Consider the following 13,898-nt stretch of genomic DNA (forward strand, 5'->3'; position numbering starts at 1 on the left):
AAACTTCCACTTCTCTTTCCATTTCTCTCCCCTACTACACAGAGAGGATACTGGCATAAACCAGGGAACCACTCCAGGAGGATACCTGTCAAAGGTATCAAAGGCCACTGAGAAGTCAGGGAGAATCAACAGAGCTGAATTCCTTCTGCACATCTCTTGACAAAGATCACCAACCAGGGTGACCAAGGCAGTTTCAGAGCCATGTCCAGGCCTGAAACCGGATTGAAATTGGTCAATCCACTTCCTCCAAGTGTGCCTGTAAGCTGGACCACCAGTCCACCACCAATCTCGAGCGCCTTATCCCTTTTAAATTCAGGAAATCCTTTTTGTGAATCTCCTATATGTCATAGCTAGTGGTGACACTGGGCACATGGCTGAGGTGACTTTCCAAGCTTACAGGCCACATACTTAGCCATGATGCTAGATCACTACTGACTACCATTAGTACAAACATATATCTATCCATTTTGTTATTAGAATCATAGTGGCATCTCCAGAATCATATTCTTCAGATCCATAAGCAGAACAGCATTTTTAGTCTGCAGTGTGATAAGGAAACTCAACCATTTTCCTGCCTTTCAATGTGTCACATGACAACTAGGGGCTTATGGGAATTCTTTCTTTGCACATTCTGATACGAACTGACCTGATCAACACCTCCCACACTTATATGCAAATCAGAACGCAGTCATCCTTTGGATATCACACTTCTCCAAAGTTTGTGATGCAGTACCCAGCTCAGAAACATCAAAATGCATTTTAAAATGCCTATTTTGAGAGAAAATATGTTTAGAAATGTGTATTTTGTGAGAAAATATGTTAAAACATGTATCTAGATGTGAATGTTTTTGCAAATTTTTACAAATTTGCAAATTAATGTGCAAATGGGATGGAACGGACTTATGAACACATACAAAAATGATATGGTCTGGAAATAGCCTTATCTGTCCCTAGTGAAAACAGGCCTGCCTGGCCTTCAGCTCCCTGGATCTTGCCAGCCCTTGGGCCTTGGCATTCTGGCTTTGACCAAGGCGCTTCCATCTTATCTCCCAGGCCTTTGAACAAAGTGCTCAGCAAGGATCCACTGAGTTCAATTCAGCATAGCTACAATGCCATAAAAAGCACTGCTCAGCCCTTACCTTCCATTGAAGCGCCCTGAGTCTCCTGTCACCATGTCTTGAATCAAAAAGAAAGGGTAGAACACTGCAAATGAAGCAAACATGTCTGGTATCATCATCTGTCTGATGCCTAGCTCCAAGGGCCTCAAGTGGAGCAAGTTCCATTCCAAACCCTCCTGAAGTCTTGCCTGTGGCTGCTTAAAACCCAAAAATTATTGGTGATGCTAACTGGGGAGCTACTGGATTAACACATCCTCCTTTCACTTCACACGTTTCAAGTCACCCAGGACAGCCTCTGAATCTGCCATGTAGCCAAACGAAACGTGGCACAAGAGCAAGCTGTTCCTCACAGCTGGCCACAGACAGATAGATGTTGCTGCTGGGCAACAACATTCCCATCTCCTGGGTTCCTGCTCAGGTTAGACATCTTGACTACTGTGAAGGCAGCTTAAGCTCTTAATGGTTCTCTTCTCTTGAGGACACACCCCTTTCTTCCATCAGACAATGAAAAGTTCAAGAGAGTGTGACTGGAGCCTTCTTGACCAGGTGAACTAAGAGTTTGCCCTTCCCATGTCCCCTGGTCTCATCAAAGCAAGAACCTGGGAAGAGCTCTGGGGCACCCAGGGATTCCCCGAGTGCAACTGCTTCCAGTATCTTAACTTCCATTTCCTGCTACAGTCCCTTTTTCTTTGCCCCTCAGTCACACTGCTGACTTTTGATGGAGGCAAAGGGTGCAAGTCTTCCAACATTGTCCCACAGCTGCTGTCCTGCCTGAACCCACTGAAGTCAGACACAAACGCAGAGGTGTGTTTTCTTTAGTAGATTTAATGGAAAGTTTCAGTTCAGAGAGCTTATGAATCAGCTTACAGGTTACACAGGATTCAGCTTCATTACTAGGAATAGCTAGGCTTGACTACACTGCACTAAGACATTGCCACAGCAACTAGACATACCTCCTCACCAAACTTAAATAAGGATGGGCAGGCACCTCACATGTGTCATGGCGGAGAGTGCACACACAAACTAGCACTCCTTCTCAGAGGGATAGTGAGAGCCTATTGAGATTGCTGACGCCACCTCCTTCAAGTCTGGGGAGATGGCTGAACAGCCTCAATGAGGTCCTCCCCAACAGGAAGAGGGGGGCTGTGTGGTGGCAACGGCAGAGCAGGCAAAGGAAGGCGGTGAAAGGTAGACGAGGAATCGTCTTCACGACTGGGACAGGCATCCTCACTGGTAACTGGATCTAAAGGGGTGGAACTGTCATTGGCTACAGCGTAGGAGCTCATAGACTCCTGCGCGCCTGAAGATACCTCACTGACATCTCCTTTCCACTCAAAGTCCAACTCCTCTTTGTTCTCACTGCCCCATGCCCATTCTGCAGGTCTCATGACTGCTGCCATAAAAAAAACTTCATCAGAAAATGTTACTTAATTAACATACTGTACACCACTTCATATTTCAAAAGAAAAAAAATCTCTATGTGGTGTACATATCCCAACAAAAAAATCAATAGATTTAAAAAGTACAATACAAATTGCATATTGCAATACAAATGCTAACTCCACATTTTAAGTAACATAATTAAGCACCTCAAAGCAATGTACACAAGTAAAATAAATAAGAACAAAGGTAAATCATGTATGAACCACCAAAATACATCAAGATACAACACCAGCATAATTACAGTAACATACTTGACCCTTGATGACTCTGGTGATGTAACAGCTCCTGCCCCATAACCTTGAGGGTGATTGAATTTCTGGTCCTTCTCATGGTCTGGCTTGGAGACAGAGAACACCTTACAAGGTTGCCATGGGGATGCTATCAGAAACATGGTTCAGATAGCAATAAAAGTCTTTCCCCACAAAGGTGAATATGATAGATTTTCTGTGAACATGCAGAAACGCCCTTATCCAACTACAGTTGCTTGCAAACTGGAGTCTTTTAGGGTCTCTGAGACATTATTCTTCTAGAATATTCCTTTCTAATATTGATTAAATGTTTCTGTTTCCATGGGGACTGAGGGAACCATTAATTTCTGATATCTTCCCCTGATATCCTCTCCTCCTGTCGGGAATATAACTTGGATTCCAGCATAGAGCAGGCGGTTGGACTCGATGGCCTTACAGGCCCCTTCCAATTCTACTATCCTATGATTCTATGATTCTATGAAATTATAGCCTTTTTCCTGCCCATTGTGGGAACAGAAACTGGCATTTTGACAATCAAGAGAGGATACGTAGCACTAATACTCAGCCATAATCAACTAGAAAATGGTCAGGATATGCAAACAGGAAACTGAGCCCAAAAAGTCTCAATAGTGTGGGGCTACAATTTAGTTTTACTGTAAAAAAGAAAGGCACAAGCAAGCGATGAAAAATATGGGAGGCAATATAGAAGTCACTGGACAGAAACAATTTAACAAGAATGCCATCTGGATTCTCTTTAAAAAGTGAGTGAACAAAGGATGGCAATTCCAAAAAAAGGAGCTAGTGTGGCAGCAGTAACCTAAATAATTTTGTGACCTCACTCATCTGCTTGACTCTTCCTTCCCCTTCTCTGTTGTCTCCCCACTGTCATAATTTCAGAGCAATCCTAACTCAAAGATTGGGGGGTAGGATGAGAAAGCGCCCCTCTATTGCCATAATATCCCTTCAGTGGCAGATCACCTTTCTTCCACTGATGGAGAGATCTGTCAGCAAATATGCTGCACCAGGGAAGATATGACCACAACTATGGTGCTGGTGCTGGTGCAAGCAATTCCTTCACTCTTGAAGCCAAACAGAGGACAAATGACTCTCAAATACACCACTCACTATGCTCATATCAGAATGAGTGAACCAAGATTCAGCACAATTCCCCACCCAGAGTACACCTCCAGGAATACTTAAACCCCACACAAGGAGAAGACTACTTAGATGATAGGACATGTGATGTAGGGGTATAGCTCTTTGACTGCATGTCATGTACACTTTGAGCTCACAAGAGGGAACTCTAGTAATGTCAAATTAGGGAGAACCGCCACTTTGTACAAAACAAGGGAGCATTCTGCACTTAAAGGGGGGCTTTGCAAAAGGTTTATGCCCACAAAACATGTGGGTGCCTTCCCATCATGCTAACACTTCTCTGTGGAGAGCCTCTGCAAGTTGCCATACCTAAGACTATAGCCATGAAACGCTGTAAGCCATAAGACTATAATCTATGAAAAGGGGGGAGCACATGTTATCATGGCTAGCTGCTGATACAATGTCCCCCGTCTTCACCCATCCCCTTTACATCTGCAATCAACTAGTGGCCTTCTCCACTGCAACAGCCCCAAACAGCATCTACAACATGCTACACAGCCTCCAGGGGACAGGGATTTAGGCTAACTAATCCACTCCATCCACTGAGGTCGCCTAATCAGCCACCTGCACTGTTGTGCTGCAGAATCAGAGCCTGGTTGTGGGAAACACTGAAAGTCATCTCCACACACAAAGGCTCATTACAACCCACAAAGAGGAAAGGGGATAGGTAACACCACATACTCACTGCATTCTCCCTTCTCCATCCATGATGGAGGCTGCATGAACACTGGAATCTGCACTCAGGTAGCACCAATTCCAGTCTACCATCACTTAAATACTTTAAAACACACACACACCTGTCCATGTATGTCATAGGGCAAGTTTCTCACCCATGTATTGGGGTGTCTCTTGCTCTTCTCAAATGTAATCTCTTTGGGGACACGGATCTGTCTCTATTTTCTCCTTTTGTTACTCTGTTTGTTATAATTGACACTGATGTCACCCTGATGGATGATCTTTATCAGGAGAAGGACAGGGGGAGTGCAACCCTGTTATTCTTACTTGATCTCTCAGCAGCTTTTGATACTATTGACCATGATATCTTCTGAGCCAACTTAGAGAGATGGGTATCAGAGGCAATGTTTTACAGTGGTGCCAATCCTATCTCCAGGGTTGTTTTCAGAGAATGGCATCGGGTGATTGTCTTTCAGTCCCCTGGCAGCTGCGCTGTGGGGTGCCACAGGGTACCATCTTATCCCCAATGCTGTTTTACAAGCACCCCAGGGAAAAATTTTAGCTGCTTTTATTAGTTCTAGAGGGGGGATACCTTTTGACAATTTGGTGGTTGAGCTTTTAACCGATAATCACAAGCAGGTCACAACTGCCGTGGCTAACTTTGCTCTAGCTGCACAAAAGTTATTATGCGAAAACCATCCTGGCCACAAGCCCGACGTGACCGCATGTTTTATGTTTCATGGTTTTAAATTGTCTATTTTGCCTACTTCGTTTATTTTGTACTGTGCAATGGCCTATGGCTACATGCAAATAAAGAACTCGACTCAACATCTATATGAAGCTCTTGGGAGTGGTCATCAGGAGATTTGGGGCAAGGTAGCAGTATGCTAATGATACCCAGCTCTATTTCTCCGTAACATCTGAATCGGGAGAGGTCATGCAAGACCTGGACCGGTGCCTGGACTCGGTGGTGGGCTGGATGAGGGCCAATAAATTAAGTCTGAATCCTAGCAAGACGGAGGCACTGTGGGTTGATGGTTCCCGAGTTAATTGGTCAGTTGCCTGCTTTGGATGGGATCATACTCCCTCTGAAAGAGCAGGTTCACAGTCTGAGGGTGCTCCTAGATCCATCTTTGTCACTAGAGGCCCAGCTAGGAGTGCCATTTACCAGCTTCAGCTGGTAAGACAGCTGCTGCCATTTCTGGATCGAGATAGCCTGACCACTGTTGTCCATGCACTGGTTACCTCCAAGCTGCTCTTGAGATTGATCCAGAAGCTGCAGCTGGTGCAAAATGCGGCAGCACAATTGCTCACTGGGGCAGGATATCGCCAACATGTCACCCCGCTGCTTAAAGAATTGCACTGGCTGCCCATTAGCTACCGGGCCAAGTTCAAGGTTTTGGTGTACAAAGCCCTATACAGCTTGGGACCAGGATATCTGAAAGATTGTCTTACCCCTCATATACCCAGTTGATCACTACGCTCTGCACTACACTCTGTGAGGGCCTCCTGCAGATACCATCTTATTAGGAGGTCCGTTGTGCACAACATAGGAAGCGGACATTTAGTGTAGTGGCACCTACCCTTTGGAATTCCCTCCCCTTATATATGTAGACAGGCACCATCTCTGCTATCTTTTTGGCACCTATTGAAGACCTTCCTCTTTCAACAAGCCTTGTAAATAAAGACCTTATCCCAGTCTGCGTCTGTGTCGGAATCGCTTTTTAAGATGTTTTTACAGCTTTTTTAAAAATATGTTTTTAAAGATGTTTTATTTTAATATGTTTTTAAAGACATTTTGTTTTAATATATATTACAGTTTGTTTTTGTGATAGAGTGTTTAGTGTTTTTGTTTGCCGCCCTGGGCTCCTACTGGGAGGAGGGGCAGGATATAAACTTGATTATTAGCAACAACGATAGTAATATGCATCAACTCTGTTGCTACACATCCTCCTCCAAAAATCCAACACATCCAGGCATTCCGTCTCACCCTAGCCTTACCATCACTAAAGAAGAAGCAGGGCATCTCGGGGTCTGGATCGATGCAGTCAAAGTAGCGCTTGTTCTTGCTGGTGGTGTGATTCTTAGTGAAAGTAATGTCAAAAGCTAGCCTCTTGCCTGGGGGGCATCCAATGTTGACAGCCACCATAATGTTGCCCTGTTGGGGCAGGAAAAAAGGAAAACAGAAGCTGCCTTTTGCTTTAGAACAGTGAATTTCAAACTCCCTCTCTTCAGGGGACCCCCTTTCACTTCTTTGTATCTGCTACAGACCCCCTGCATGTTGCAGAGGACTATTTGAATAGACGACTCCTAGGAGTCCCCCTGAGTCAATTGCTGCATGACAGGGAGGCCCGTTAAGCCGTGCCATTGCCATTCAAACAGAGAAGGTGCCCTGGAATGCACCCAAATAGGATTCATCACCCTTTTGTACCGGCTCTCGTCCTGTGCCTTCTGGCCTGCACGTTTTTTTAAGAAGTTAATTTTTTCTGGCATGAGGATTATATGGATGAAAAACATCACTTGCTTAATTGTGAGTGATAATACTCTGAAAAAGGCACAGAAGCAAGGCCACACAAGGTGGTAAGCATACACCTAAACCTCTCCTATGGCTGATGACTGCAGAGAAAGACTGTTCATGGCAGATAAGCTGCTTTTCAGGGATTGCTTAGCTCCTCCCAAACAAGCTTCCAAGAAACTCCAAGTTTCCCTGGAAGAGTACAAGGAAGATCCTAAGCAGCCCTTCAGCCATGTAAAATGACCTAGTCTTTAAGATCCTCCTTAGAAGCTTTGCCTCAGATCTCCTTACTGTGGGAAGTACAGGACTGTATTCAAGTAAATCCGACTGAGAGTAGACCATTGAAATTAATGAACTTCAGTTAGTCATGCCTATTAACTTCAATGGGTCTACTCTGAGTAGGGCTGGCAATGAATACCACCTATAGCAAGGGCTTATTCCTGGGGTCAAGGCTTTTCTATGGTGGCACAGAGGCTTGGGGCCCCAGAAGTTGGTTTCAATCTGTCCTTTTCCTCTGAATCTTGGACTAGTATTATTCTAATAGGAGACAGAGCAAGTGGGTTAAGATGAGTCAACAACAGAACAGACTGAAATGGAAAGAAGGAATGGCAAATAGATGAAAGGGGGGTAAGAGTAGTATTTATTATTTTATTTATTTATGTATTAAATTTTTATCCAGCCCTTCCTCCATAACAGCAGATAGAGGGAGATGAACAGTCAGATTGTTTCAGGATTGCTACAGGTGGCTGATGTCTGGTATCATGGTGGGGAGTAGTTTAGACTGGGAATCCTGAATATCAGATGCTAACCGTCTATTCCCTGTGCTTCTGGGGCTGCTGGCTGGAGGAGAGAACTGAGATAAATCATCTTCCCTTCAAGAAATCAAAGCCACCATTACCTTCATCTGTGGTCCCTGAGCTGTGTATTCATAGCAGTCCATTCCTGAATGTGCAACCTAGGAAAAGGAAATACAATCTAAGCAAACATTAAGGAAAAGGCAACTTCTAGCCACTTGTACCATTGGCCAGGAGCATGAAGCAGCAAGTTGGAGGCTGGTTCCACATACTAGATTTGGTACACTCAAGTGGCACAAGATGAGCCATTCTAACCCAAGAGTAACAATTTTGCAATAGAAAAATCAGGCCATGGAGCTTCAGAGTTGGAGATGACAAATACTGTCTTCTTACCTGTACGCTGACAGAACTCTTCAGAAGGTTCTTCCCACTAAGCTGTTGGTGTGGGTAAAGACCTCTGTCACTAATTGTCACCTGGGGGTTGTTGTGGAGAGGAAGGAATGCAGTGGGGCAAAAGAAACAGGAATTTAAAACAGAGAAACCAGATCTCTTATGTTGTTTCCCCCTTATTGTAAGCCACTCTGTGCTGCAGGTGGTCAAGAACACTTGGATCCCCACCTCTTCCCATCTTCCAGCACTACATCAGCCTCATAATAATAAACTGAACTTTTTAAACAGACCTTTTAAAATGAATGTTCTTTTCCAACCAATGCAGTACTTATGGATGTCTGTATGGTTGTTTTTAACAATGTTTTTATTGGTTATTAATTCTATTATGTTTTTATATTTCGTAATGCCATCTTGATATACTTTTATGAAAAGTGCAGCTTATAAACATTTTAATTAATAAATAAATAAAACAGTTGGCTTATAAACATTTTAATTAACAAATAAAAAATAAGAAATAAATGTTGGCAAGTCTGGTATCTTCACGATATGTTTTGCAGTGAATGCTTATGATGCACCTTTTTGCTCAGGCTGTTGGGGTATGAATAAGTAATACAGAGCTTCTTCTCTGCAGTACTTTAATTTTGGGTGTTGCTTGTACTGGTTTCAATTATATACAATCCTATTATTTAACATAATAAATCAAGGTTTGTAAACCTATACACTTGCAGAAAGGCACTCTGTATATGCCCAGAGATGCTTTGCTCTAGGTGCCATAAATTTTGCACAAGCAAACTTAACTGTAAATATGTCTCAGTATAAGGAAGGGATTGAGGTGTTTCATATTTCAGAATGTTGATCAGAGTAGGGCTGCCTTTAAAAGTGAGAAAGTATTGTTTTGTCTCATTTCACTTCTGGGATTTGAGAGGCCTTACCGCATACAGCACTGAGCCTCTGCTGATGAGTTCACTCCTCTGCAGACTTGCATGGAGATATTCAGGATGGGCTAAAATGACAGTGAGCCACATGTAATCGAGAGAATTTTCAGCTGCTGTCTCCCCCACTGCAGGCAAAACAGAAAAGCCATCAGCCCAAATAAATCTATAGTGCATGCACATTTGGAACAGAACATTGGTACGTACCATGGGCATCTTTTTGTTGGGTGTGCAGCACCCAGGTGGATTATGATCCCTTTTATTTCTTGGCAATAGTACCCCAGCTATGGAAAACTCTCCCCTTCAAGCTTTGACTGGCATCGACCTTGGTTATTTTTCAGCACTAGCTGAAGACTCTCCTTTTCCACCAGGTTTTTTGAGCAGGCTGCTTTGTGCTTGAGAGACATTTTGTGTGCACCGAGTTACATGGCTTTTCAGTCTGATATATTTAATAGACTCCAAGAGGGAAATTGGTAGACTACTGGTGAATTAAGTAATGTCACTCCCCATAGGAATCTCTTGAGAAGGGGATGGGACTTGAAGGAATGTGTACCCAGTTTTTATAGGGCTGAAAATCGTGCTGAGGCTTGGTGTTTATGTTGAGTCTGAACCCTAGGTGTAACCCCACCCGCAGGAAGTCTAGAAGGGCTCTGATGCCAGCTTTTCTGATGTACTTGCACCATCTGAGAAAAGCTATCCAAGCTGATTCATAAATTTTGAGTGTGGACGTCTTTCTTGAGCCCAGGAGAATTCAGCCAACCTCTGGTGGGAACCCCTCCTCAGGAGAGAATGCAGTTCTCTCCTGGTGGCTAATTGGAGCCAGGCTGGATCGGGATTTGTAGGGGTCCCTGTGAGTGAAGTTCTGGTATGATTGGGAAAAACTACGGGGAAGGGGGTATTCCATTTGCCAGAGGATTTCTGAGACCAGGAACATCGGGGCCAGTGAAGGACCACCAAGATGACCACAGCCTTTTCCAGACAGACCTTGAAAATAACATGCAACAGCAGATAAATTAATGAGAAAGCATAAAAGAGGCCTGAGGCACATGGTGCTGCGAGGGCATCTATTGCTTCTGTCCCTGGAGTCAGGTAACTTATGAACTATCACTTGATCTGGTAATTATTGGTCTCTGAAGTGATGAGATCTACTCTCTTGCAGCCAAAGTGACTTCTGGAGCAATGCCACTTCCTTGGAAGGACAGTCCACCAACTCACCCAATCAGCTGTGAGAGTAGTGTCGATTATAGGGACCTGGAGTCTTGCCCATGACATTACTTCTAGGCATGATATCATTAGTCGCAGAGCTTAAGGAAAGACCAGGACATCTGCTCTCCTGCTGGAGATTACAGAGACCATGGTGAGGTGAATCATCTGGAGTCTCTCTAAGGATAGTGAGAAGGTGCCTTGAGCAGTATGTATCATGGCTCTCAGATGCTGGATTTTGCACATAGGATGTTGATAACCTTTGTTCTGATTGAAGACAGGCCAGTGATCCTTCAAGAAAACCAGTGTGATCTGAAAATCTTGAAAGGTTTGATGGCAAGATGAGGACCGAATCATCAGATTGTTGAGGAAGGGATAGGTGTGTCACTAGGTTGGCAATAAGCTTGGTAAAGAAGTATGTGGGACTGAGGAAAGACCAAATGAAAGGTGTTGTGATTTCCTCTGAGGACTCCGATTCAGATCAGGAGTGGCAGACCCTGGAAGAACAGGTCTCAGAATGGGAGGAATGAGATTATGCAGCTGAGCCTGCTTGTTGATATTGCTATTGTTAAATAACTGACAATTCTGATCTACTACAAATCATCCAGAAATCTACCAGTACATCCTGATCTACATTCTGCTACATTTTCTAAACTAGGGTATGTTTTAGAGCAAAATTGTTAAGATTTTTTGCTATGTAATTAGGCAGCCCATTCTGACTTAACAATGTATTTCAAAACAACAGAGAAAGGAACTGGCCTTTGAGGTGATATGAACTCTGGAAGCAAGTATGCTTCTTTGGGTGGTACAAACTCTGCCTCTGGTGGTCCTGGTTGGAGACCTAAGGAAGAAATAGCCTTTGATAACAATGGTGAGAAATTGTTTCAAAGTCTGGCATTAGGATAATCCAACATTTTGGAACCCTCGTTCCATTCCCCTTCTGTGGGATCTGATTGCTGACTGGGGGGGGGCTTCCTGCTCATGGTTCTGACCCCTTTGCTCACTATGTGCCCTGGGCCCACCATGGAGCATTTAGACCTTGGTTGAGTTGACTTTCTTTATTCCTCTGTTCCTTCTAGGGAGATGGTTCAGGTAGCTTAGCATAAATGTTTAGCTGTTTCTATGGGTGCTAGCTCCTGAGAACTTGCTTAACTTTCTGAATAAACACCATCTCCATAAAGAATCCATTTTATTCCATAAAGAATCCATTACTTTTGTGCACTTTGTCGCACGCCCCAACCCCAGCTGACAAAGGCCCCAACTGACAAAGCATCAAGACAAGTTAAGCAGCAGAGTGAGTTTAGCAGCAGGGCGAGCAGGCCATGGCATCCCACTCTGCCCATCTGTCCCTTGACCTGAACAAAACCTTAGCTTTCAATAAATTAACTCAATAAACTACAAACACAATTATGCAGATAATTCCAGTGTTTTGCACTGTCTGTAACATGTACGACTATCTACCTGTTGGACAGATGTTGTGGGTGTGCCCTCGGCACAATGAGCTCCTGGCTCTCTGGCAACAAGTTTTTTCCGTGAGGCCAAGGCGACTGACCTGAAGAAGCTGAGAGAGGCACAGAGCTTTGTGGATGAGGCCTTTGGGGACATGATAGCTGTGTCCTACTCCAAGGATGATAGCTTTTCTGCTATCATATGGAGTATGAATGCCTCCGGGAAGGAGAGCGTCCATCAAGGAAGAGGGAAACAATCCCTTACAAGGACCCATTCCTTGGGGGACAAGCAGATATCCTCTCATGCTGAGGATACTTCTGGGGGATGATTCATTACAAACATAGAGAGTGGTGTGTGTGATGGGCACACAGACCGCAAGGTAATTTGCCTGCCTGGCATGAAAGTTGCGGATGTTGCCCATTGTTTAGATAGCTTGGTAGATAATGATGGGGAGGAGTCAGTGGTTGTGGTGCATGCTGGCACCAATGACATGGGGAAATGTAGCCATGAGGTCCTGGAAGTAAAATTCAATTTTTTTGCTAGGTGAATGCTGAAAGCCAGGATCTCCAAAGTAGCTTTGTCTGGAATGCCACCAGTTCTACACACAGGGCCAGCCAGACAGGAACAGCTTTGTAGTCTCAATGCATGGACGACATGCTGGTGTCGGGAGGAGGGGGTTTGGATTTGTTAGGCACTGGGGAACATTTTGGGACAAGCCAGGCCTGTACAAAAGGGACATATTCCACTTGAACAAGAATGATGGCACTTAAAATCCGAAATGTGGTAGAGCAGCTTTTAAACTGATTGAGGGGGAAAGTCAACAGGAGCTGAGGATGGTGTGCTTCAGAATAAATCTCCCCCCAGGATAAGGGCAAAAAAACAAATGATGAAAATTTGAATGGGGTAAGGCCTATAACGAAGCATTGTGAATACAGGGACACAGGATAGCAATCCAGAAAGGCAAAACTACAGGCTAAACCCAAAGTGCCAAAGACACTTGAAAGAGACACTGTATACAAGAGTCTATATGCTAATGCTAAAAGTGTCTATACACTAATGTTAGAAACTAGAATGGGAGAACTGGGGCTCATCCACACAGCGATTTACTGCGTGTTTGGTGCTATTTGCATCCCCTTTTAATTTGCATGGTTCACATGATGTTGCAGGCAAGCAGAAGCTATCATGCAATTTTCCCCTTTAAATCCCTATTAACACAATCCGCAGTTAATGCAAAAAGGAAAGGAAAAACCATCTCAGCTGCACTGTGCTCCTCCTTGTAGGTGCTTTGCTTCAATATTTTTTTAGTGGGCGGGTGAATCATCACTTTCAGCTGTTCCCCTTTCTCTGCCCACTGTAACTCTCCCATGAATTCCATTTTGTTTCCAGCAGCGTAACCAGCAACTTCTGACTGACTGCTCTGTCCTCCCGCATAGGAGTTTGCTGCAGCTCTCCTTTCTTTCCCCCCCTTTTCCCCCAGTAAACTTCCTTCCTTCATGCCTTGTAACCAGCGATCTAATCAGAATTGCCATTGTATTTCATCCTGCCAAGGGGTTCGTATCCCCACTTTCCCAGGTGCAGAATTTTATTTATTTATTTATTTAATTTGTTAGTCGCTTTTCTTCACAAAAGTGAATCCAAAGTTATTTACAATCAAACTAACTGGATAAATTCCTATAAGACTTAATTTCTACTTGGAAAGAGGTGGAAAAGCTACCTTAACTGGAAGTTCAGAACAGTATTATTTTTAAGCCAGTGCTAGTCAGACATCCCCCTTTCTCCCCAGCCTTTTCCCCCGGATGCTTTCATTGCACCTGCCACCCGCAAAATCTGCTAACGCCGCTGTCCAATTTGACTTTCACGCAGGCTTGGTCAATAGAGAAGGGGAGGGGGGCCTAGTCAGTTTCATTGTTTCTTGTCAACTGCATGCGAGGCATGGGGGTTGCAACTGAGGGAATTGTTGCCTTCCCTTGATACTC

General features: G+C 44.1%; 1 protein-coding gene across 11 annotated transcripts in view; it reads right to left on the bottom strand.

Moving 5' to 3' along the window:
• CATSPERG (cation channel sperm associated auxiliary subunit gamma) overlaps positions 1–13,898 on the bottom strand; it is a 90,363-nt gene that overhangs the window by 17,430 nt on the left and 59,035 nt on the right. For 9 of the 11 annotated variants that reach the window (XM_061597618.1, XM_061597621.1, XM_061597620.1 and 6 more), the window contains 5 exons: positions 9,271–9,398; positions 8,342–8,422; positions 8,053–8,109; positions 6,641–6,797; positions 1,140–1,203 (listed from right to left, as the gene is read on the bottom strand). In XM_061597618.1, coding sequence (XP_061453602.1) covers positions 1,140–1,203; positions 6,641–6,797; positions 8,053–8,109; positions 8,342–8,422; positions 9,271–9,398 — 487 coding nt within the window. Of the gene's footprint in view, positions 1–646; positions 769–1,139; positions 1,204–6,640; positions 6,798–8,052; positions 8,110–8,341; positions 8,423–9,270; positions 9,399–13,898 lie in introns of all 11 variants that reach the window. The other 2 variants (XM_061597627.1, XM_061597629.1) reach the window with 2 other exon arrangements.

Source organism: Rhineura floridana, chromosome 15 (genome assembly GCF_030035675.1).
Source record: "Rhineura floridana isolate rRhiFlo1 chromosome 15, rRhiFlo1.hap2, whole genome shotgun sequence".
Taxonomy (NCBI): Eukaryota; Metazoa; Chordata; class Lepidosauria; order Squamata; family Rhineuridae; genus Rhineura; species Rhineura floridana.